This window comes from Asterias amurensis, chromosome 11, assembly GCF_032118995.1.
Source record: "Asterias amurensis chromosome 11, ASM3211899v1".
NCBI lineage: Eukaryota > Metazoa > Echinodermata > Asteroidea > Forcipulatida > Asteriidae > Asterias > Asterias amurensis.
The window spans coordinates 17,357,731-17,382,344 of NC_092658.1; the positions used below are offsets into that span (position 1 = coordinate 17,357,731).

The following is a 24,614-nucleotide window of genomic DNA, read 5'->3' on the forward strand; positions in this document are numbered from 1 at the left end:
GCAAAGAATTGAAGATGAGGGTAGGGGGTGCGGGTGGTGCTAACAAATTGAAAAAAAAAACCTGAATAAAAGCACATAGACAAATCCTACTTTACATAACTGGTTTATTAAAACCTTCATTTATGTACAAAATTTATTTACATTAATATGCACCTAATTTATTATCATGGGGATGAAGTTTATTAAGAGATCTATACTTGTCAGGTTGAAGATTTGCTTCCATCTGAACAACTGAATTCAGCTGCGATTTTCAGATGCAGTTTCTTGAATGTGACTTCATTTCAGAGAGAAATATTTTAGACAAAATGGTTCTGATATGAATTATATTTTGTTTTCTTACCAATCCTGTATAATACTTTTAACCCAGAAAAAAACATAAGTGAATCAAAATTATTTGGGTAAAAATAAGAAAACAAATTATGAATTTTCTTTTTCCAAACCTGCTCAAACAATATTGCATTCCTTAAAGGAACACGTTGCCTTGGATCGGTCGAGTTGGTCTTTGAAAAGCGTTTGTTTTCATTTGTTTTAAATAGCATATGATTAGAAATATATTTTAAAAGTAGAATATAATGATCCACACAAGTATCACTCGAAATTGCGTGGTTTTCCTTTTACCTCGTCGACAAACCAGTCGGCCATTTATGGGAGTCAAATTTTTGACTCCCATAAATGGCCAACCGTGTTAGTACGCAAAGTAAAAGGAAAACCACGCAATTTCGAGGCAAATGTGTGTGGATCATTGTATTCTACTTTTAAAACATCTTTCTAACCATATGCATTTTATGACAAACGGTTACAAACGCTTTTCAAAGACCAACTCGACCGATCCAGGGCAACGTGTTCCTTTAAATAAAGAGTACTCTGTAAAGGGAAGGTACACGTTTGGTAATTACTCAAAACAAAAATTAACTTAAAAACTGACTTAGTTAAGAGCATTGGAAAGCTGTTTATAGTATTAAACATTGTGGGAAACAACTCCCTCTGAAGTAAAATAGTTTTTGAGAAAGAAGTAATTTTCCACTAAAATATTAAAAGACTTCTGGCTATGAGTCTTTTTATTCCTATCTGAAAGCAAACAAATTCGTTCAACAAGGGTGTTTTTTCGTTCATATTTTTCTCACAACTTTGATGACCAATTAAGCCAAAATTTTCACAGGCTTGTTATTTTAAGCTTATGACAGGAACACTGGTTTTTGACAATTACCAAACGTGTACAGTGCCTTTAAAACAAAAAGCAAACTGTAGTAAAACAAAAATGATGAGCTTAATGGGATTCAGGTGTAACTCCCTGTATGGTAATTTTGTACCTTACAATAAAATAAACAGTAACTTAAATTATTCAGACGACGATTGTAAATTAAAGAAAGAAAACTTTAAAATGATGTGTGTGCAGTTAACTTTGTGCCTGTGTTTAACGGTTAATCCTGTGCTCCGATTTTAGCTGTATGGCAATTAAACCTTGGCACAATAACATGGCTCTACACTTTAGCAACGAATGGGGGGTTATTGAGGCATGTACTTCTGTGCTTACATCAACTATATTTTACAGGTTAATAAGGAATTTTAGCTTGTGCGTACTCCATGCCATACCTGATCCTTTATAGAGACAACAAAGGCGGTTGCCTCCATGCCCCTGGTCATTGCTTTGGTGCCATTGAAATGCCTCAGTAGACATTTACAATTTCCTCATAGGGTGCCCTTTTCCAAGGTGAAAATGTGTTACAAAGTGCCCTTGCCCTTTCAAAAAATGAAGCCTACAGGCCTGCCATGCTACTACTTACTAGGCACGCTTTGCTTACACAGCAACCACAGATTTGGCGCTTGCCCTGTAAGCAAAGAATGGTGATTGCAAGCGCAGAATTCAGTGGTAAGCAGGGCAATGAAATCGTGCCAGATTCATTTTGCCGTACAGGCTGACAGGCAAGTCACATAGGATTGATACAATGATATCCACAGTTTGTTCAAACTAAAGATGAAAATAGAGATCAACATATTCTGTAGTCTATCTATTATGAGATAATAGAACAAGTAGTTGCTAACTTCTTACCAAGCATAAGGATCTATGGTATTAATGCAAAAAATAGTTACTGTCCCGACGTTTTGACCCTAGCAGAGTCTATGTTGATAGCTAACAGAAAAGATGAAGATTTTTTAGCCTTCCACAAAGACTCTGCTATATTATACCAAACTTGATAATTAATAATTAAATATCATTGATTTGTTTTGGCTGTTAAAAATACATTAACAGAGAGGGAGTGGCGACTTGGAAAAGCAGCACCATCTGTCAAACCCCTTCAAACATTACATGACTTCTACTAAGCCTGAGCGTCTAGTGAAATTTACTAATCGACTAGTCGCACCTAATATAATTTTGACTTTGACACTAGTCTGCTCATTTCTGCTTAGCAGACAATTGTAAAGCAACACATGTACTTTGCTTCAAGCAGCTCGATGAAATTGGGCTCTGGTGATATGGACTTTTGCAAAATCAAAATTAAAGGCATAAGCAAATTATAATGCATGACTTTATCCAGCTTAAAATAACCGTGATGCACAAAAGTAGCATCCTGAGTGGTTTGATAAAACTAAAAAGCTGTTGTGAAACTTAACTTTTAAAAATCTACTATTGCTCCTTTAAGAACAGACGAGTTAGCCCCCAAGTCTCAAAATTGTTTAAAAGTTCAATTACTTCATTTGTTATCCTGATCTATGGAGGATCACCATACCTCATTGGTAAACTTTCCCCATGGCTTTGTCATCAACCAGCCTAGTGGAGGGGTGCAGAATGAATTTTCCACAGGAGTTCACCTGCACACAAGTGAACAAAATCACACCACTGTAGAGTTATAATGGCATGTCAATACCATAGCTTGCCATTTTTTAACGGAGTGCCCTCTCAAGTCGATATGTCCTCATAACAAGCATGAGGTGAGATGAGACTAAGCCGAGATGAGACAAGGCATGGTCAAGGTTCAAGTCTAACCTATGCACCAGGGAAAAGATGGGACTACACAAGTGCAACGATCGAGTCCAAGCCATGTCACCCAGGCAATGACGCAAAGACGAGACAGCACAAGGCCATTGTTCGAGTCCAACTGGAGTTACTAGGGCAAAGATGGCGCTGCTTACAGTTCGAGTCCAAGCCAAGTCCCAACGCAGAGATGATACTCTACAATGTCAATACAGCAGTCCAGACCTAGGGGTCTAGAAGACGCTGCCCAAGGTTGATGCTCGTGTCCAACCCAAGTCGTCCAGGCAAAGATGAGACTACACAAAGTCAATACCAGAGTCCAGGCCTAGATAACGCTGCACAAGGTCAAGGGTCGAGTCCAACCCAAGTCACCCCCTGCACAAGAGCAACATTCGAGTCCAACCCAAGTGATGTATCTATTGTTCAACAGACCCCTCCAGCACCGAGTAGCCTAAGGGCCCAGATAATGCCGGTCAAGGTTCAAGTCCAACCCAAGTCACCCAGGCAAAGATGAGACATACCAGAGCAACGTTCGAGTCCAACCCTCGTGACCCATGTACCTATTCCTCAACAGACCCCTCCAGCACTGAGTGTTAACGCTGCTAGATCTGGGGTCAGAGCTGAGAGTGCAACGGTTGGCTGGTCAGTAAAGATGTTAAAAAAGGAATTTTCTCACTTGCACGGAAACCTACTGCCTGTTGGGTTGATGGTTTTGGTCACTATTGGTGTTGTTTAAGAATGCCTGGTTGTACCCTTTGGGACACCTGTTGGCAAAATGGCCCATCTCTCCACACTAAAAAGTAAAAAGAAATTATTATTATTACTATTTATTCGTCATGAAAACAGCAAACATTCACAAAAAATGGGTACTAAAAACAAATTTTGTAAAACTGTGGCCAGAGGGGCTCTAATATACCTCTGGCTACACACATATGAAAATTGCCTATATAAGATTATTAACATGTAAAAAAATCTATAAAAGTATATGTATATTAAGTAAAAAAAAAAACTGCCAACCAATAGAATATGTAAAGTTGAATGCAAGGTGGCCTAGTTGACCCTTGCTGTCCCAAATCCTTCTGTAGATGGACTGCAATTGGCGTCATCAGTTGCTATATTTGATGAACTGGGCACGCATGAAGATCTACCTTTGGCTGAGAGTAATGCACAGTGCGTTACACTTTCCATTGTTTTGCATCAAAGATGGCGGTCAATGACACGTATTGCAAACATCCTATATCCCCATTGCCGAAATGAAGGATTCAGAAGGACTGAGGGCTGTAGGACTCAAGCAACAAGTGCTTGTCACTGGGTTAGTAATTTCATTTATAGCCACAGTCCGAAAATTTTGGTGTGAAGTGACATAGGAGAAGAGGATATTTCAGGCCTGGAGTTTTATCTTAGGGCAAGGCTATTTAAATTTGCTAAGGGCACTTCCATTGTAAAATCTGAAAGTCTATGAGACACTTACAGCTGTAATGTAGAAATTCAGCGCTTGCACAGTAAGCGGAGAATGGTATAAATCGTAAGCGCAGAGTTCGGCTGTAAGCAGAGCCATGAAATTGGGCCCTGATCAATCTATAAGATATGTACATAACCTAGTCATCTAATCTTTAACATATTCAGAGTGTCGTTAAGGAAAGACATTGCTGTCCAATCCCCTTTGACATGTCATGCTGTGGTGAAGAGGGGCGGGGCTTTGAGAGCATGTCTAGAATGCCTCAAAGTGGACGACAAAATACAACTACAAGTACAATCAATGGACTTGGACAGCTTGACCGTTAAACATTTTTTTTGCCCAACAACCAGCTGTCCATACTTTTTACCGGCGTCCCTACACTCTTTTACCGATGTCTCCACACTCCAGATGCTAGGCTTACGAAGCTGTTAAAATATATACTAGCATAACAAACATGACAAAGGACCATTCACACGAGCGCTGCAAACGAGGGTCCCGTGCGATTTCATAACATCGATGTTATGAAATCGCAAATCCACGTCGTGTGAATGCTATGTATGTTACGAAATTACCTGGGTCCCGTGTTGTTCATAACACAGATCGAGACCTCCTCCAAAAAATCGCATCGATGTTATAATCATGGGGAGCCATCGTCTGAACCGAATGCCTGCGATCGTAACGAGGGACCGCTGCGTTGGCACGTGAAGAACTATGGAGGAAGAAATGGGCGAACTATAGCATGCATATACATGTACATATATATCTGCTCAACGCTGGACTACGATCCGTTTGGCTGGTGGGTTTTGTGGCCGGATGCTAGACCAGCCCAAACCGTGAAGCAAAAACATCGTTCTATCAGAAGCAGAATACGTCATTTGGCAAAGCTTTTCGATGTTTTAATTCACCATTTGTTATGTCTAATCAATAATTCCATATCTAAAAAACATTTTCATTCAACAATGTAGCGTTTTTAACGTCCAAAAATCTATTTGAATCGTGGAATTTTGTGTTTTTCTTCGACTCGAACATGACTCGACGTTGCTGGATCGCTGCATTTCAAGACAAGCTCAAACCTTGAAGCAAAAACATCGTTCAATCGGAAGCAGAATACGTCACTTGGCTAAGCTTTTCGATGTTTTAATTCATTATTTGGTATGTCTCATCAATAATTTCATATCTATAAAGCATTTCCATTCAACAATGTAGCATTTTTAACGTCCAAAAAGCTATTTGAATCGTGGAATTTTGTGTTTTTCTTTTTTTAGCTTCGAAAACGTAACCCCCTTCCCGCCGGCAGCCGGGATAAGAGTTATGTTATCGCAAATGTTTTTAAAATATTCTACATTTTATGTGACTTAAAATAAAATTGATTTCAATGAAATTGATTTATTTTATTCCTTTTAACTGTAAGGTTTTTGTTTTAACTCAAACCTCTTGCTTGTAGGCTTTTGTCCATGCAGTAGGCCTACCCAAACGAGGGCCGTATTTTTACATGTGTGTGTGCGTGTCGTGTGAATGCTCGCTAAAAAATCGCACGCGGTAAAGGTGACAGACGGCTGGCGCCCTTAACCAGGGACCCGCGTTTGCAGCGCTCGTGTGAAAGGGGTTTCAAGTTACTTGGTAATAAGCAATGAGATCTGTTGATGGTCTAACACATTGTGGGAAAAAGACTCCCTCTAAGGTCACGTAGGATTTGAGAAAAGAGGTAATTGCTCTATAAAGTATTTGAATCTGTCAGAAAGACTTCAGCCCTGAAACCTTAAGATTTACTTGCATTGTTTAAAGATAATGATCCAATATTACTTGCTCAGGAAAACTAGGATTTTAAAAACTTCAAAGTCCTTTTTATAGCATACATGTACATATGCAGTTTATGCATATCCTTTACTGTCCTAGAAACAAAAACACACATACATGGCAACTGTGTTTTCCTCATAGGATGGTTGAGGCATTTCCTTAACTATCCTAGGAATAAAAAATACATGTTAACTTATGTTTTTTTCTCCTAGGGTGGTTGAGGCATTTCCTTAACCATCCTAGGAATAAAAAATACAGTAAATGTATTTTTTATTCCTAGGATGGTTAAGGAAATGCCTCAACCATCCTAGGAGGAAAATACAGTTGTTATGTGTTTTTTAATCCTAGGATGGTTAAGGAAATGCCTCAACCATCCTAGGAGGAAAATACAGTTGCTATGTGTTTTTTAATCCTAGGATGGTTAAGGAAATGCCTCAACCATCACAGGAAGAAAACATACATGTTAACTGTGTTTTTTTTTTTCTCCTAGGATGGTCTTTGATTTTCCTCAACCATTCTACGAATAATAAAGACATGCTAACTGTGTTTTTCCTCTTAGGATGATTTTGGCATTTCCTTAACTATCATGTATAATGACTGTGTTTCTCCTCCTAGGATATTTTAGGCATGATCTCAACTTTCCTAAGTCTGTTTATTTACGCCTAGTTCAGCTTTAATCGTGTTGCCATGGAACATCGATGTTAAATTAAACTTAAGTTTTAAAATAAAACAAAAACTTATCTCTACAGTGTTGTTGATGATTGATCTCGACAAGCACTGAGGGGAGTTCGCTGTACACTGACGTGAAACAACAAACCAATTGAAACAACCCAACCCAACCCACAACATTGTGAATGTTCCCGTTGAAACGTTCCGCTGGGAATACAGTATGCTTTCGTTGTTCCCACAGGATCGCTGACTGGGAACACGCTGCCGATCCGCTGAGCACACACGCTGTTCCCACTGAGAACATTGTAAAGTTCCCGCGGATCGCTCGAGTATTCCCGGCGAAACGTTCCCGCGGGCATATAGCCGTTCCGACTTTTGAGACGCTCCCTTACACGCTTGAATCGTGTTTATCGTGTTTCTAAAGGCCTATTATCTAAGTGCTACTGTATAAATGAACACCGAGGCCAAGACCAGGTGCAACAAATCCAGGTCTCATTTTGGAGGATAGCTTTCACATTATCATCATTATTCATTTATTATTATTATTACCATTTATTTGGTATTAAAAAAAGAACAAAATACAAACATACACAAAACAAAAGCCAGGGACGTAGGTATGCCCGGAATTTAACAAGTTTACCGAAAGACTGCATTCCGAAGACCTTTAATTCCAATATTATCTCTGGTAACATTAAAATAAAAAATATATATATATACTTATTTACATTAAGCCTATAAATCATTCTGAACATTAGACAACATTAAAAAGAATCAAAGGCAACAATTCATGAAGGCAACAATTCTTTGGGAGTAAGGATTCATGACATTTTAGGGGAATATAATGTGATCAACTTTTAAACTAAACTTTCAATACAGTTTTTTGGGGGAGATGCAAAGTTATTAAACTGACCTTAAAACACTTGACGGTGTCCATGTTCCTGAATGGCCGATGAGATTGGAAATGTTGACCATTGCTCTGAGGCTGCCCTGGGTTCTGGTTGCTTCCTCCACCAGCGTTAGTGTCTACCGTACCAAGAACCTGCACAAATAACAAAAGAGATCAAATACAATAAAGTTGGTAAAGAAACATTGTCCTGGACAGTCATGACAGTACTAAATCTGCTGGTTGTCCTGGACTAATATTAACAAGGGCTCTTATATCATCTCGTCAGTCGCAATCTTTATGGCAATCTTGTTGGCAATCTTGACTGAGAGCAAAGAATCGGCGCTTACAAAACGCAAGGAACTTCGCACTTACATGACTTAAGTCAAGTGTATTTCCTGGGTTAGCAAGAAATTGTTGCTTGTGCGCACTCCACCGTGACCATGTCCTTGTTACTATGCATTCTTTTCTTACACAGCTAGAGCAGCAATTCGGCGCTTGCACAGTAAGCAGAGAATGGTGATTGTAAGAGCAGAATTTGGCGGTAAGCAGAGCCATGAAATCTGGCCCAGGTTTTTCAGTCATTGCACCAAGGTCGGGAAAACATTTTCCCATCACGCATGAACAAAACCGATTTACACTGACCCTGTCTGTTTGTTGTCTGCCTTGTTGTGAGGAGCTCCATTGGTTGGGTGCCTTGGGGCAGTTGACCGCCTTGTGCCCAGACTCCCTACAATTGTGACATATCAACTTCTTCATACCATCCTTCACCTCCAGCACAGGAAGGTCAAACTTAGGGCTAAAGAAAAAAATAAACAGGTGCAAGAATTTAATGTACAAAACTGTACCTAACACTTTCCCACCATACATTTAAGACACATTAGATTCTAGTCAGTTTACTTAAAGGCACTGAACACTATTGGTACATGTCAAAGACCAGTCTTCTCATTTGGTGTATCCCAACATTTTTATGCATAAAATAACATCTTTAAAAATGTGGACTCAAGTGGTCATCGAAATTGCAAGAGAATAATGAAAGAAAAAACAATGTTGTTGCACAAATATGTGTGCTTTAAAGTCACCTGGTATATAATTTTTTTTTCTTCAAACATTGGAGTATATGTTTATGAACAATAAAATAATTTTTTGAGTAACTGTTTGTAACGATTTATATGTTAAAAATGGATGAGTTGTTTGGGGGGTGACTCCACCTACCCCTTTTGTGATGTCAAACGAGGCAGACTGTGCCTCGATCGAACATCGAACACACGTAAGAGCAAGTACATGCAAGTCCTAGTCGTGAGTTTGTACGTTTCGAATAAAGGTTTATTTCTTGGATTTTTCCGGCAATGTCGACCACGTGTATTGCTGCTGGATGCAGCCAAACAACTAAAGATGGGGTCAGTTTGCTAGCGCTTGGTGAATAGTGAAATTTTGGTATTCGGATACCGCTGGCCAACTATCCGAAATTAACCGGATATTTGAATATTTTTTGCCAAAAGAGGGCGCTGTTCGTTTGTGAGTGAGATCTTATGGGCGGATTGATATTAGTTTTAGACAGTGTCACTCGGTTCATTCATAAAAATAACCGGATCTTATTTAAAGATGGCGATTTGCTTTTTCTTTTGATCGTGATTGACTCTACGTGAAGGAAAACTTTCGTAATCTTTGAACAAGTTTCTCAGAAATGTCATTGTTTTAACTCTTCACGGAGGTGAGCATCGTTAAACACTTAATTTATGCTGTTTTATGCTGTCTTAAAAGAAGTTTCATAAGGATTCAGACAAAACATTCCTATTAGTTGTCGCCTGACGTCCGCGGATATTCGGATATTAAAGAATATCCGGTTACTTGGTTGTAATTACAGAACTATCCGGTTTATAAATAGGTATTCGCGCCCATTGCGGATATCCGGTTAAGAAAAAAAAGGCATTCGCGGTTACGGATAAGAAAACCTATTCGCCATTAACCGGATATTTGAATAATTCGCCCAGGCCTACAGTTTGCAAAGTGGTCCGGTCCGACGTCTTTTCCAGCGCTGTGCAGCAAACATCTCAAGCCATCGTGCTTCGAGAATCCGGAATACACCACACATTTTGACATCAAGAGAAAAGTTCTTTTCTGAAACATGACGCCATCCCAACAATTTTTCCAGCTAGTGGGAAGTCTAGGAAAGTACCTGAAAGACGTGACGAACTTAATGGAGCATTTGCCTAATGTGAAAAAATCGGGTATTGTTTCAACTTTGAGGGCATGTTTTTAGCTTGCGCCGAGCGTCACTATCTGTGTTCGCACTGCATGCGATTCACCATGCTGGGTAATCTGAATGGACCATCCGCACAGCAGCCATACAGTGCGTGCAGTCTGCTCCGTGACCGTAGTTATGTTCGTAGGCATCATACCGATCAGGTACCCAGACGTAGTGTACGGGGCCAGACTACATATTTTCTCTTCAAATATCACGCCTAAGCTTGGGCGATATCACGATATTATCGAATATCGCGATATTAATTTGGACACGATTTCGATATCGGATGGATTTGGTTTTAATTGAAATATCGATATATCGCGATATATGACGATAATCGCGATAATCGCGATATATCGAAATATCGATTAAATATCGCGGTGTGTTTGCTAGCTGATACCCCATAGGTTTGGAGTAAAACCAGAAGAATAGGTCATTAGAACACCTCTCTTATACTAGGACTGTCTCTTCTTCAACTTTTCACTTGGAGTTTTGACTGATGATGTCAAATTTCATTAATCGCGATTATATCGAATACCGCGATATATTGTCGGCGATATATCGTGAATAAAATAAATCGATATCGCCCAAGCTTAATCACGCCTCGATTGACGTTACAAACAGCTCCCCCTTATGGTTTATCACTTGAAAACAACAACATTTCATTCAATAGATGAAAGTTTGCATCGGGGATAAAGAATATCTGCTCTAGAATTGCAAGGGGCGGGGTCCGAATCCCACCTGAGTAATATGCCTGTTATTGTTTTCACAGAGCTTAGGAAAGTACTGAGTATACCGTGCGAACACACATCGGTGTACAAGTTGGGTAGGTCCTATTAAACCAATATGCCATTTCACTTCTAATATGAAGTATAATATACATGTACATTGTAAGTCCACTTACTGTTGAAATTTGCATTCTGATCCTTCAAGACAAAAGCCATTGAGGTAGTTCTTACACATGACTCTTCGAACATGTCGGTTTTTACACGAGGGACCTTTGGAGATAATAACAACATTTGAAAATAGTTATTTTAAAAAGCCAAACTCTGAATTAAAATACACTCAACAGAGAATTATAGGTCGAGCTATAAAACAAGAAGCCAATAAAAAAATTACAACACTATCTTAATAACTGTTATAATAACTAGTTGAACGGAGCCAAAAAGTTATTTCTTTATGCAACCACTGATCACCTTAAAACAACAACTAGGTACCTAAGGAGTCCTAAAAGGGCGAACATAACTAGAAAAAAGCTAAAACAGACAGGGAAAAAAATACACAATTTCTATTTTCATAAAGCTACTCCCTGGTCCCTTTAAAAGAACATGAAACAATTAAGTACCTTATAAATGGAGTTATAATAAGAATAATTATAATACTGAACATTTATAATGCACAAAAGCAACATTACACAGACTTAATTATTGTATACATTGGTATTTATATACAACAAAATGACCAGAAGCAAAAGCTGAAAAGGTCACAGTACATCTTAAAAATAGCAACAATCACAAATTAAAAGGCAATTAAGTGTTGAAAGTACAACATTTACAAAAACTACATAAAAAAATTATTTGAGCAATTATGGAATGAAAAATTACAAAACTGACTGGTTCAATGGCAAAATGCAAGAACAGTGAAAATACAAACAACCACAAGAAAAATAGATGGGATTTGTTTAAAACAAGAGCAAACAAGATATAAAATAAAGAATATAAAAAGTACTCGTAATGCACTTAAAGATACATTCAAATTCAAATAAACAATAATGGCAAGGTTACTTAATAAAAACCCATAAACCTTTGGAAAACTGCACTTGCCAATCAACACCACACTTGCCCAATGATCTGGGCTAAATTTCATAAAGCTTGTAGGCACAAAAAACTTGCTAAGCACAGAAAAGTATTGCTTAAGAAAAATAGGTTTCCCGCCAAAGTTAAATTAAGGATACATTGTTGTGACCTGTGCAAACACGCCAAAGTTAAAAGAAAGAAAACAATCTATATAAGCCACTGAAAAATAAATTTGAGATTATCTCACCGTGTTTACAGAAGCCTCTGTCGTACCAGGGGCAGTCCCTGACCTTACTCTCTGGGTCAATGTGAAGAAATGGACATTCTTTGTTGCTACACATGCCTTCAAAGGGAAAATGTAAAGGAAAAAGGTTTTAGGAAAACTCATTCTACAAAACAAAGGCTGCCAATTTCACAAATTTGATTTCAATTTCATTGCTTGAAAGCCTTCTGCTATACATGCTTGCAAAAATAAAACGTATTTTTTTGTTTTTAAATCAAGAAAAATCTTTTTACAGTTATAACTTCTACAAAAACTAAGGATGTCAGCTTCACAGTATTGATTTCATAGCTTGAAAACTGTCTGCTGCATTACAAATTTCAGAAATGTCAGCTCTACAAAGCCGTCCGAGCCACAAAGGCCTTTGCAAAAGGCTAGTCAACCACTGACCCTCTTTCATTCATAATTCAGAACTTACCAAACTTGGTGAAGAAGAAACATTCAGGCATCTTGGTCATATCAAACTGATGGAGAAATTCACACTCGTCTCCTTTCTTACAGAGTCCCCTCAGCCAATGTTTACATACAACGCTCTTCTCTCCACCCACGTGACGGAACGGACACATGCTCCCTTTATGGCAGTTGTTCTGTTTGTAGAACTGGCACACGGCAGAGCCTGACTCTGTTGAATCAAACAATCAAACTGGTAAGAAAAAAAGTCATCTAAGATTGAAGATTTACATAAAACTTAGTCTAATGATGATGATTAGTAGAAAACATCTCTTGAAATATTTCTGTCTGAAACGTCATTTTTGATGAGTCCTGTGAGCTGTTTTTCTGTAGCGCCCTCTGCAAGGTTCCAAAATAAACATACAATTTTTCCCATAAAAGTGCCCCTTACCCGAAAAAATTTTCCTTTTTTTTTATTGGATTAAATGTTATAACAAGAGGCGTTTATGTGTGCAAATTTCATTAATATCTGGACCGACTTTAATCTTTGAAAATTATGTTATCAGGAGTAGGAGTAGAGTTTTTCAAGACTTGGGGGAGCCATCAGGGAAATTTGGGAAAAGTTTCCGTATGGTAAAGTGGTGGTGCCATACGGAAAGTTGTCCATAGTTTGGTTCATCATGCATTTACTTTAATAATTACATTTTAAATTTAAGGAAATGGCAGAATTATATTCCGGAAAAGTTTGTTACCCCTGACGCCTATAATTCTAAGTTCCTCCTTGAAAATATAAAATTTGAGTAGTACATTGTAGCATGCATGCACATTTATAGCCCAGTGGCGGCGGTTTGTGCAGTAAAGACGAGACAAGACAAGACAAATACTGAGATTCCTTTTTGATAACTTTCCATAGGAATGGTGCCACTATAAATTTGGATAACTTTCCTGTATGGCGCCACCACTTTTTCACTCATTTTTACAAAAAGGTATATCTCATTGAGGTAAATTAGATACTATATTATTTCATATCGAATGAAAAAGTGGTGGCGCCATACAGGAAACTTTTCCATTAATTTAACTAATTTTTACAAAAAGGGATATCTCAATCTCATTGTTGAAGTAAAATAGATACTATATTATTTCATATCGAATGAAAAAGTGGTAGCGCCATACAGAAACTTTTTTTCAAATGAATAAAAAAGTGGTGGCACGATACGGAAACTTTCAGAAATCGGAAATCAGACTAATTTTTTAATTAAATTAATTAAAATTAAACTTTAATTAAGTAAATTGAGGGCAAGAATAAAATATTTAAATTGAAATAAGTGGAAGAATGTAAACAAAAATGTGTTTACAACCAGTGCATCAAAAACACACAAAAAATATCCATGGTTATTGCTTATTTATTGCTCGACCTACAAAAACACACTTAATTAAAATTAACAACAATTGGTGCGCAGGTAAAACATTTCTCACGTAACTGGTTCAACATGTTTTTAACTTACTATCCATCCCTGGAAAAGGGAGAGGTTGCGACCCGATTTGCTGCTCCAAAGCCGTCTCCAAATCGAACCTTAAGCCTTCCACGTTTGCCACAATGCTCTGCATTTTGTCAGTTGGCAATATGAGAACACGATTGATGAAAAAATGTGTAATTTGCCTTTAAAAAGACGCAGCGTGTTCGAGCAGCATCACTCGGCAAAAACCAGAAAATCTTTTGCAAAAAAAAAGTGAATGGGTTGAAGTGCGCCCTCTTGTGTCTTCATCTGTAACTCGTTTTCGCCTCAGAGCAGGCATAGCATGTGATAACAAAATACTTGAAAGAGCAAACTGATAATGAAAAATAAGATTTTGTATAGAAAAATATACATTTAGAAATTTTAAATGGTAAAAGGAAAGACAAGCAAGATTGGCTAAATGACGAATATTGTAGTGCAAATGATTATCACTACTTTTTGTTCTCACCCAGATGAGAGAAGGTTTTGTTTTTGTTTTTTGAGCACTGGTCAATTTCTACCCCGAGATAGGTATTGCCTATTTTTCTCCTTCGAGGACCTCTAGCATTCTCGAGACTTAAAAAATAATCCACAAACCACAATTACACTGCTACAAACAGCCTCTCAAAAACAAAACAACAAAAACACAATTTTTTAAAGTATCGCTGAAAATCGGGAGACTAATCAATCTGATAAGCATTACCGCAATAATGCTTTTCAGATTCAAATGCTGGTGCTTAAAATCTGATGCATTTTTAACATAACCACATCACTTCTCAAAATGATTTATAGAAGAAAAACTGCTGCAGGCTTCCAACAAGAAGCTTTTTTTTACTATGGGCATTGTGCTGTCCTACCTTCCCTTTAAGCCCTGTTTTTCGTATTAGTCTACCAGCACAACATAGACTGTATGGGAGGCGGACTTGACTTGAAGGGACAATTATCTTGGGCAAATCTGTGAATCTAGATCAAACCATGCCACTGGTGAGGAAGGGGGAAAGGGTTTGGGGCAGTGTCTCAAGCGCGCGGGGGGTGGGAGGGGTGTGGCGGGGGTTTCCCTTGTAAACATAAAATGCTCCAGAAAACTTTCTGTATCCCCGCCACCACTTTTTTATTTGTTATCTAATTTACTCACTTAAGATATTCCTTCTTTTTTTAATGAGTGAGTCAGGCTGGATATGGAAAGTTTTCCAATGCTCTCAAGAATACTTTGAGATTAAAAGGGAAGGTACACTATTGGTAATTGTCAAAGACCAGTGTTCTCACTTGGTATATCTCATTATATGCAAAAAATAACAAACCTGTGAAAATTTGGGCTCAATTGGTCATCGGAGTTGGGAGAAAATGATGAAAGAAAAAACACCCTTGTTGGACGAATTTTTGTGCTTTCAGGAATAAAAGACTTCTAGCTAGAAGTCTTTTATTATTTTAGTGAGACATTTCCTCTATTTCAAAATCTATGCTACTTCAGAGGGAGTCGTTTCCGACAATGTTTTATACTATCAACAGCTCTCCAATGCTCGTTACCAAGTCAGTCTTTAAGTTAATATTTGTTTTGAGTAAATACCACACTGTGAGAAACAAGCAACTGTGGACAGCATTAATTTAGATTAAATCTCTTCCATAATGAAAATGTTGGTTCTGAATTGAGGGTTGAGATTTGTTGGTCCAGACCTTTCGAAGTATACTTCAATTGTTTCAAGATCTTACAATTTCACATTTCTGTTCCCATAAACTTATTTTTTGTTATCACACCTAATAAGCTTCAAATGTAAGAAACCAGGGCCCAATTTCATAGAGATTCATAAAAAGCAAAATGCTTACCAGAATTACCAGCCAAACTGCCATGTCAAAAGTACAAATTGTGACAGGTAGTAGGCCTATCCTGCTCATTTCTACTGAGCAATAAAACTTTAAGCAATACTTTCTGCTTACAGCAGCTCTATAAAATTGGGCCCAGGTATATTTTTCAGGTGCGTTTTATTGAGCAAAGTGAAATAAGTTGTAGACACCGAAGAGTAGTTTGTCCCACTGTAAAGTGACTTTATTATCAGTAACATTATAATGGTTTGAATAGAGTAATAGTTACACTTATGTGTCTTCCTGCAAATGCGAATGTGATACAATTTTGACTCAGAAATTCGCAACAAAATAATTCGCAACAGGTGATCAACTCCTGCTAAACATTCACAGCAAAAACAGCCATCTGATGTCAAAAACCTGCTTAACATTCGCATTCGCAGGAAGTATGAACCCGTATGGTAAATATATTATTTTCGCCTCCCCCTTTTCTTTATTTTCCCCTCTTTAGACAAAATTTTGAAACATTAAATATATCAACTCAGTAGGCCTATTAATAACATCAGCCTGTGTTTGTGCCGACAGAAAGAACTATAAAAATTACATCATTTCATTCAACTCGCCTAAGTCTTAAAGGCAGTGGACACTATTGGTAATTACTCAAAATAATTATTAGCACAAACCTTACTTGGTAACGAGTAATGGGGAGAGGTTTGCAGTATAAAACATTGTGAGAAACGGCTCCCTCTGAATTGGAGTAGTTTTCGAGAAAGAAGTAATTTTCCACGAATTTGATTTCGAGACCTCAAGTTTAGAACTTGAGGTCTCGAAATCAACCATCTAAACGCACACAACTTCGTGTGACAAGGGTGCTTTTTCTTTCATTATTATCTCGCAACTTCGACGACCAATTGAACTCAAATTTTCACAGGTTTGTTATTTCATGCATATGTTGAGTACACCAAGTGAGAAGACTGGTCTTTGACAATTACCAATAGTGTCCACTGTCTTTAAGCCTTTTCGAGGTACCCTATTTTCATGGGAACCCTATTTTTGCGTTAACCTAATTCCGTGGGTACCATAATTCTGTGGGTACCCTTTTTTTGAGGTACCCTATTCTCGTGGGTACCCTATTTTCGAGGTACCGCAAAAACAGGGTACCCACGAAAATAGGATACCTTGAAAAATAGGTTACCACCAAACAGGGTACCTCGAAAATAGGGTAGCACAAAAGAGCGTACCACGAAAGTAGGGTACCTCAACTATATGGTCCCCACGAAAATAGTACCCCGATAATTTCAATTTTGAGTTCAAATTCGATATAATGCTAGACCTTCAGAAGAAAGCTATAAACAATTTGCTTCTAGGAAGTAGACCTTCTGGAATTGCAAGTTTTAGAATAGAAATTAGTTTTGTATTGTATATAGAGCCTCTTGCATACATGTATATGCATGATTCTAACAAATTATGTGTATTTTGGTATCATTGTCATCAAAAGCCATGTTCCCATTGCACATTTTATAATTTCGCAACATTTGCATAGTGTTTGACAGCAATGTTGCACTATAGGTTTACAGCGCAGAGCTGTTCCCTTTGGATTTTCGCAGCCCTGTTAAGATGATGCAAACTAAGCTTTTCAAAAGTACAGTGGCACTTTACAGCACATTCATTATTATTGATATTTTGTTTTAATAATACCACAAATCAGGGCCCAAGGGTCAAATTGCATGTGACTGGATAAATAAATATATTAAAAATATAAGATATAAAGAAAATTATCAAACCAACTACTAAATCAAACAAATTATTTATTTAAAATGTTAATTCAACATCATCAGTCTGCTGACTCTTTCTTGGCATGCATTCTCTTGTGTTTAAGAATCTCTGTGGATGTGAAGGAGAACTCTTGGTTGCAGACGGTGCATTCATATTGCCTCCTCAGTGTTCCCATTCCACTCATGTCGCTCTGGGTACCCTCAGCCTTCTCCGTAAGTCCTGCTTCATCTTGAGACGCTGTAAAAGTGAGGATAAAAATTATAATATTAATCATAGTTATAATAATAATACTAATTATAGTGCAGGGCTCTACATGTAAATAACCCAAATATCCTTTCCAAAGTTCCAACACATCAACATTTCCCTCATAGAACTGCCCCAAGAGTGAACATCAAGGCCTGATAGTGGCTTCTTGTATACATGTAGTGTTCATATCCGTCACTCAGTGACGCTCCTGGCACTGTGAAATACAGTAAGGTATGTGTGACTACGATTGAATTATAAGACCTATTCCTTTCACTGCTCTAGTATTGCATAGGAGATGGGTTCCAACCCCACCCAAGTAATATCCCAGTGATTGGTTTTACAGAGCTTGAGAAAGTACTGTACTGTGCTAACACACATCAGTGTATATGGGTAAAAACAAAATATATATTTTGATATTTGTTATTGAAAAATTTTATTTTCCACTTTTTTGTTTTCCCCGCTTCTTCTTAAACCCATCTCCCCCATCCCCTGGATTTCCAGTTAAAAACGGAGAAATCACATCCCTGAAGACTGTATACTGACCTGTTGATGCCTGTAGACACTCTGTCTCATGTTGAATCTTCTCTAGTGTAGTCACAATCAGTGTGTTGTTGCAATGAGGACACGACCAATGCCGACGTAGAACCGAGCTGAATTCACCTAAAGAATCACTGGCAACGTTGAACAAACTGCAACAACAGATATAATGAGTTTGAATATGGGTCATTCTGAAAAAAACTCATCACTCAAAAAATAAATCTTATGATTTGGGTTTTGAGCAAAGAAAAATTGACTGGAGCAGGACCAACTACCCCCAGATTAACATATACCAGGGCTCTACCGACTGAGCTTTCCAGCCCTATGTTACTGTCTCCTGATTTCCAAAAATGTACTCCGCTGTAGTAGAATATAAAGCAAGGCAGTTCTCTAAAGAAAAAAGTCTACCTGGCAAGAAGATTCCCCCTATGTTACCGCAATTCAAATATATGTTAGATGTTAAGTTTGCATTGGGGATAACAATATTAATTTTAGTTTGAGGGTAAAACCCAAATGATCATTTGAATATATGTTGATACTTCACCATGCAATGCCTCAAATCCCATAAAATTGAACTCACCATCCATAGGTTAGGTAATCATTAACCTGCGTCCCTCCCTTAGTAGGGTGAGGGTGACCTTTTGTACTCTGTGATGTGAAGAATGTTTCTTGCTTTCCTTTCCCTTGGACTTTAATCAAAAAAAGGTAAACAAAAAGTTAGAAAATAGAATTAGCAGAGTCTTTCTCGAAGGCTAATAAATGACAACACATCGATCTCTGTTCATGTATTTCCACTTCACTGCTTATGTTAAACTTAAGGCCTTTTGCACACAAGGACAATAAGCAGGGGGGGTTGGTCCACTTAAAACACAACGTTAAGTCCACAAGGTGTGAAATGTACCTCTGCTCTAAACAAGCACAGGTCCCAAGTCCTTTTAAGACCACAGTCGCGATTAGCGTCTAAAACACCCAACATTGTGTAATTATACCATGATCTGATGATTGCTGTGCGTGCTGTGTGAATAAACACCGCACGAGAAAACTAAGAATGAAATCCAGATGTTCAATCTTTAAACGTATTTATGATGAGAATGTTTGCACAACTCCTTCATAAGCAAGTTGTCAGGATCGTTACCATGAGGGCCAGTGTAGAGGTTGTGCAGTTCAGTTGAGCCAAGTTTCCTCATTGTGTACTCAACGTGGCAATCTAGAAACTCAGCTAGTTTAATAGATAGAACTCTCTCCTGGTGTACAACACGCAGATTGCCACGCCCACCCGCAGACTCAACGGACACCTGACTGTCTGCAAATACAAAGTCAAACATTCCAAATCAGGGCCAGATTTTTATAACTTTTGTAGAGGTTTTTGGTCATGACATGAATCCTACTCACTGTGAATGGAAATGTATGTAATATAATTTACCTGTAAAAGTTTCAGCTTCATTACGTAGTTGTCAAGTTTTTGAGAACCCCCTAAATTAGAGCAATGTTTGCAGGAGAGTCAAGTAAATAAGATGCACATGCTAAAATATTTGTTGTCTCCTGTGACGAGACAAAACCTTTTTTTGTGACATTGTTTTACTAATTTCTCAAAAACTACAGCACCTCAGCAAGTAATATTTGAAGGGAAGCTTTCTACCATCATTAATGTAAACCTGCGGAAAATTTGTTTTGTGTCTAACAAAAAGTACCCAAACCTTTTACTGACTGCCTATTGATGTTAAGTGACGTTCGGTTATGCACTGATTTATAGAAAGTGACTAGTCCTTGGAATAACAAATCAGCAACCTTTAAAAGGTTTCTACCTTTTAGTCTTATTTCAAGGAGTTGAAGCCATGAAGCTCGTAGCTGCATGACAGCAGATAGGATGTGCTCGGCTGTATCTACATCAGGAATGGTAAACTCAATCCACTCATCGACAACAAACCTGAAATACAAGTACAAATTTGAAAAATGAAATGGTTCCTGACTTGATTCAACAGAACTTGGCCCAATTTCATGGCTTTGCTTACAGTAAGCAAAGAATCTGCTCTTACAGAAGCAGGGAGTTCTGCATTTAAAGTTAGCAGGGAATGTTTTATTAAGTGCATTCATATTCCCTGTGCTTCTTTGCTTACACGGTAACTTGTAGCCCCTCTGCTGCATACATGTAGAAGGAAGCTAGCCAAAACTTTGATGCAAAATATGGAGATTTACACAATGCTATAATAATATTCAATAGAATTTGTTTATTACTGTCAAAACAACCACCCTGAAATATGAGCGTAAATAAGCTCGAGAGCGCGAAAGCTTCTGAGTGCAAAGCCTACTTCCATACATTTATCTTTGGTTTTGAAAGACCTACACTGCAATCAGGGGTGTTCCATATGGTGTTATCTCCATTTTCTTAAGTATTGTTATCTCAGTTATAAAATATTACTTTATGCTATTTTGGAAACAAAATGTGATGACAATGTCACCTTTACTGCCAAGGCTGGGAAGTTACCTTGTACATGACGGGTTGGTATCCAAGCAGTTTGCATACAACATGACAGTCTGTAAAGCTGGTACCCTCATTGTGTTTACTAAATATGGTTTGTTAGTTTCCAGTAGAGATCTGAAAGAAAACGGTGAAACTATTTAATTCATATAAAAGACAATAGACCCATTGCACTCTATCCCTTAGCAGCTGATTTCACAAAACGCTAGAATGAATCCCATCTCGAGTTTGGACGAGTAACCTGTCCTAACTTGGGATGGGTTCAATGCGTACTACGTCTTTGGCTACAGGACTTTACTCGTCCTAAGTCCTAAGATTACATTGTAATACAAATTTATGAAGATTTTGGTGAAACTGACGGCTGGACATGTCCTGTATATTGGCAAGACAAGTATTCTTACTTGGTGTATCCTGAAATACGCTTAAAATAAATAATGTTGGTCAAATTGAAAGAAAAATTATTCTTATTGCATTTGTGTGCTTTAAGATTACTGAGAAAGGCCTCAGCCCTCAAGTCTTTCTCAGATTCAAAATATTGAGAAATTATCTCTTTCTCAAAAACTTCATTACTTCAGAGGGATTCGCTTCCCACAATGTTTTATTCTATGAACAGCTCTCCATTGCTAGTAAATTTGTATTCTAACATATAATAAAATTGTATCGCATTTGCATTCACAGTCAGTATGAACAAACTGTTTTAATTTGGTTACTTGGCTGTGGTGATTAGGGTAAATAAGGAAATAAAAGGGTAGTGACAAGTTCTTAAACGGCCGTTTAAAGCAGGCAGGGTCGGCGGCCATGTGAAGGCGAGGGTGTTTATCACACAGCACTGACCCTGCAAGGTTTTAAACGGACGTTTAAAAAGGAGTCACTACTCTTTCATTCCCATTCATGTATAACCTTTTGTTAAAAAAACGTAAAAAAATACAATTATAGACACTTTAACAATTGAAAATTTGAGGTTTGAAATATTTTTTCAAAAACTTTGTGAAGAATCTGTTTGATGCGCGTGGGTCGTTATCAACTGTTTAAACACCCCCACGTGACGCGCTCTCCACCAATAGGAGTAGAGAAAGTGTCTGGGGTATTTATGAATTAAAGATAAAACAATCTTACACATATGCAAGGAGTTGATGTTTACTGCTCAAGGCCCCTCTGGAACTAGAATGGCCTACTTGGTCCTTCTCCTCTGGTGGTTCAAGGACGGATGGGTTGTTGGCAAATACTCCAGTTGGATGAAGAAGAACAAATTGCTTGGCCTGAAAAACAAGATCATTGGTAGTTCAATGGTTTACTGTATAACAAAGACAAACCCTGCCAAAGTTTATACTGCTTGAGTCCGGTCCTCTTAAAAACTTAGCCACATTACGTCAACAAGTATTCTGGAGGTTTATTCAAAACAAAAGATGTGTCTTTCTTGTTAATGTTGGTAACTTCTTGACTTGGCCTATGTCACACGAGGGAATTTACAGGCAACCAGTTCTAGGTAATCTCTAAGAAGAAAATGCATTCACATTTGATTTTTCACTTATTGTTCTCGGGGATCGTAAGACATTGTTCTAAGAAAGACTCATCTGCTACCAAAGTGGTCCTGTAGCACACACTGCAGTTGGCTGCCTATAAGTTGCCCCGTAAAAAGTTGTCTCGTGTGAAAAGGCGCTAAGGTGAAAAGAGATCATATAAAAACTTGATTTTAGGAAAAATGCATACCTTGGTGTGGAATACTTGGTCACATTCTCGGCGGTAGGTGTTGCAATCCTCAGCGATGGCTAGCTGTGGGTAGAGTCCGCTACACAGAATCACCTTCAGAAGGTTCAGCTGACGTAGAGTGAAGCTACGGTTCAGGCTAGCTGTGGTCTGCACGGGGGGGGGGGGGGGGAAACCAATAGGGTTAAAAAATATTTGTTAACTATACTTTGTAAGCTATACTTTGAATAAAACCTCACATTAAAGGAACTTTACAGAATGGTAAGAAAAAACTTGTCTAAGATGACACATTTGAAATATTACAGTCTGAAATGTCATAATTTGATGAGAAATAGAAAACAAAAATTTTGGTTTGGAGTTTATTGCTCAGTGAGATTATTTTTTCGATTGATGATGTGCAATGTAGAATTTGAAAGAATGACTTCCCCAATGTCATATATTCGATGAGAAAAAAATAAAACTAGTTTCCCGTGTGGAGTTTATTGCTCAGTGAGCATTCTATCAATTTTTTTACCAATCGGTGTCACTCAATAAAATGTGTGATGGTTTTTTCACTATTTTCTGTGTTACCTGAAGGCGGTTGAGGTCATGGGTTAATTTGAACTCTAGACTCTTGAGGTCCTTGCCATCATCATCTTCATCATCGCTCGCATCAAAGTCCTGCAGTACCAACAAAACACAAAGTATTCAGCACAAAGCGGAAAGCACCTCCACACAATCTGCACCTACCAATTTAATTTCTGAAGGCGCTCTTGCCCTCTGACAAATTATTATTATTAATTGTTTTGGGAGGTGGGTACTTAAAGAATAATGGATTTCCAGTAAAAAACAGAGAAATCGCATCCGTACACATTGCACAACGTGGTACGCATCTGCCTGCAATGCAGAAGGTCTCCTGACCCCTTCACATGAGCACAGATAAAACATAACAATTTCTTCCATAGACCTTATGCACATGACGTCATTTCAGTAGAGCGCCCTCACCCAGAGGTCAAAAGGAGGTTGTTCATTGGCCAATACTGTTGGCCGCACGTACAAATCCGTGCGTCTCGATTGTTTCGTCCCCGTTTTTCCTCTAAGATGGTGGCTGGATGACGTCAATGCATAAGGTCTATTAACATCTGAGGTATTTCATAGGCACCATGGTGATGTAGAACCAAACCAAATGCAACTTCTGCAACTGTAGGGAATGCTTTTGACCAAACCTCAATATTTTAAATACTGAAGAAAAATACCCAGCAAATAAACAAACAAAAAACAGTTCTAACAATTATTGAATACATTCCTAGAAGCAAACACAGTTGGGGTGACTGCGCCTGTTCTGCCACACACCCTGGATCAGGAACAGTCTTCCTTACCACATCAGACAATCACCTAAAAGACAAACTTTTAACACGTCACTCTTTACAAGAGCTTGCATGAGCAATGATCATTTGAATATGGTACCATCTAAATGTTACGATTGATTGATAAAAAGTTAATATATTATTATACAAATAAATAAATAAATAAATACAAACAAGATAATGTCCTACTAATACAGAGAAACAAACTGACCTCCTGTCCTAATCGGAGAACTTTGCGTTTCTTGGGCCCACTGTGTTCTTTTTTCTTCAGATCTCTGAGCTGTCTTTTTTCTAGATTCCGTTTATACCTCTCTGCGCTGCTATAGCGCCTCTCAGATGGATCGCTCAATCTCTCCACAAGGTTATGATCCTACATCAACAAATTGATTAAATTGAAATGTCATTGTTCATAATTATTATAACAAAATTCTTATATAGCGCTTTTCACAATAACCATCTCATAATTCCCTTTACATTAGTGCCCTGGTCATAGGGCCAAATAACCTCTCTTTATGTTTCTCAGCTCCCTTGGGAGTAAACAACCTAGGCATGCTAGGCAACCTTAGCGATCCAAAGGCTTCTTCAAACACACTATCAACCTGTACCCTCTCTGGGTGAAAGTATCTTGCTCTAGGACACCAAGTGTCACGACTGGAACTCGAACCCACACTCTGACTTAACCACCAGAACTTGAATTTAATGCTCTTTATAACCACTCAGCCATGACACCC

The 24,614-nt window shown here is 38.1% G+C and overlaps 2 protein-coding genes across 3 annotated transcripts in view; both read right to left on the minus strand.

The window, feature by feature from the left end:
- Positions 1 to 87: 87 nt before the first annotated feature.
- LOC139944040 (cleavage and polyadenylation specificity factor subunit 4-like) lies at positions 88 to 14,199 on the minus strand. Its single transcript, XM_071940989.1, has 7 exons — positions 14,002 to 14,199; positions 12,525 to 12,728; positions 12,074 to 12,169; positions 10,935 to 11,028; positions 8,428 to 8,581; positions 7,810 to 7,938; positions 88 to 3,767 (listed from the first exon to the last, which is right to left on the minus strand). The coding sequence occupies exons 1-7, from the start codon at positions 14,102 to 14,104 to the stop codon at positions 3,663 to 3,665; spliced, it is 885 nt and encodes a 294-aa protein (XP_071797090.1). The 5' UTR covers positions 14,105 to 14,199; the 3' UTR covers positions 88 to 3,662.
- A 1,812-nt stretch (positions 14,200 to 16,011) lies between these two features.
- The window catches only part of LOC139944454 (probable ATP-dependent RNA helicase DHX34), a 94,328-nt gene continuing 85,725 nt past the window's right edge, over positions 16,012 to 24,614 (minus strand). For both annotated transcript variants that reach the window (XM_071941473.1, XM_071941472.1), the window contains exons 18-27: positions 24,095 to 24,253; positions 23,108 to 23,197; positions 22,541 to 22,687; positions 21,947 to 22,089; positions 20,837 to 20,947; positions 20,157 to 20,278; positions 19,487 to 19,654; positions 18,932 to 19,040; positions 18,358 to 18,503; positions 16,012 to 17,805 (exon numbers count right to left, since the gene is read on the minus strand). In XM_071941473.1, the coding sequence (XP_071797574.1) occupies positions 17,627 to 17,805; positions 18,358 to 18,503; positions 18,932 to 19,040; positions 19,487 to 19,654; positions 20,157 to 20,278; positions 20,837 to 20,947; positions 21,947 to 22,089; positions 22,541 to 22,687; positions 23,108 to 23,197; positions 24,095 to 24,253 (1,374 nt within the window). In that variant the 3' untranslated portion in view covers positions 16,012 to 17,626. The remainder of the gene's footprint in view (positions 17,806 to 18,357; positions 18,504 to 18,931; positions 19,041 to 19,486; positions 19,655 to 20,156; positions 20,279 to 20,836; positions 20,948 to 21,946; positions 22,090 to 22,540; positions 22,688 to 23,107; positions 23,198 to 24,094; positions 24,254 to 24,614) is intronic.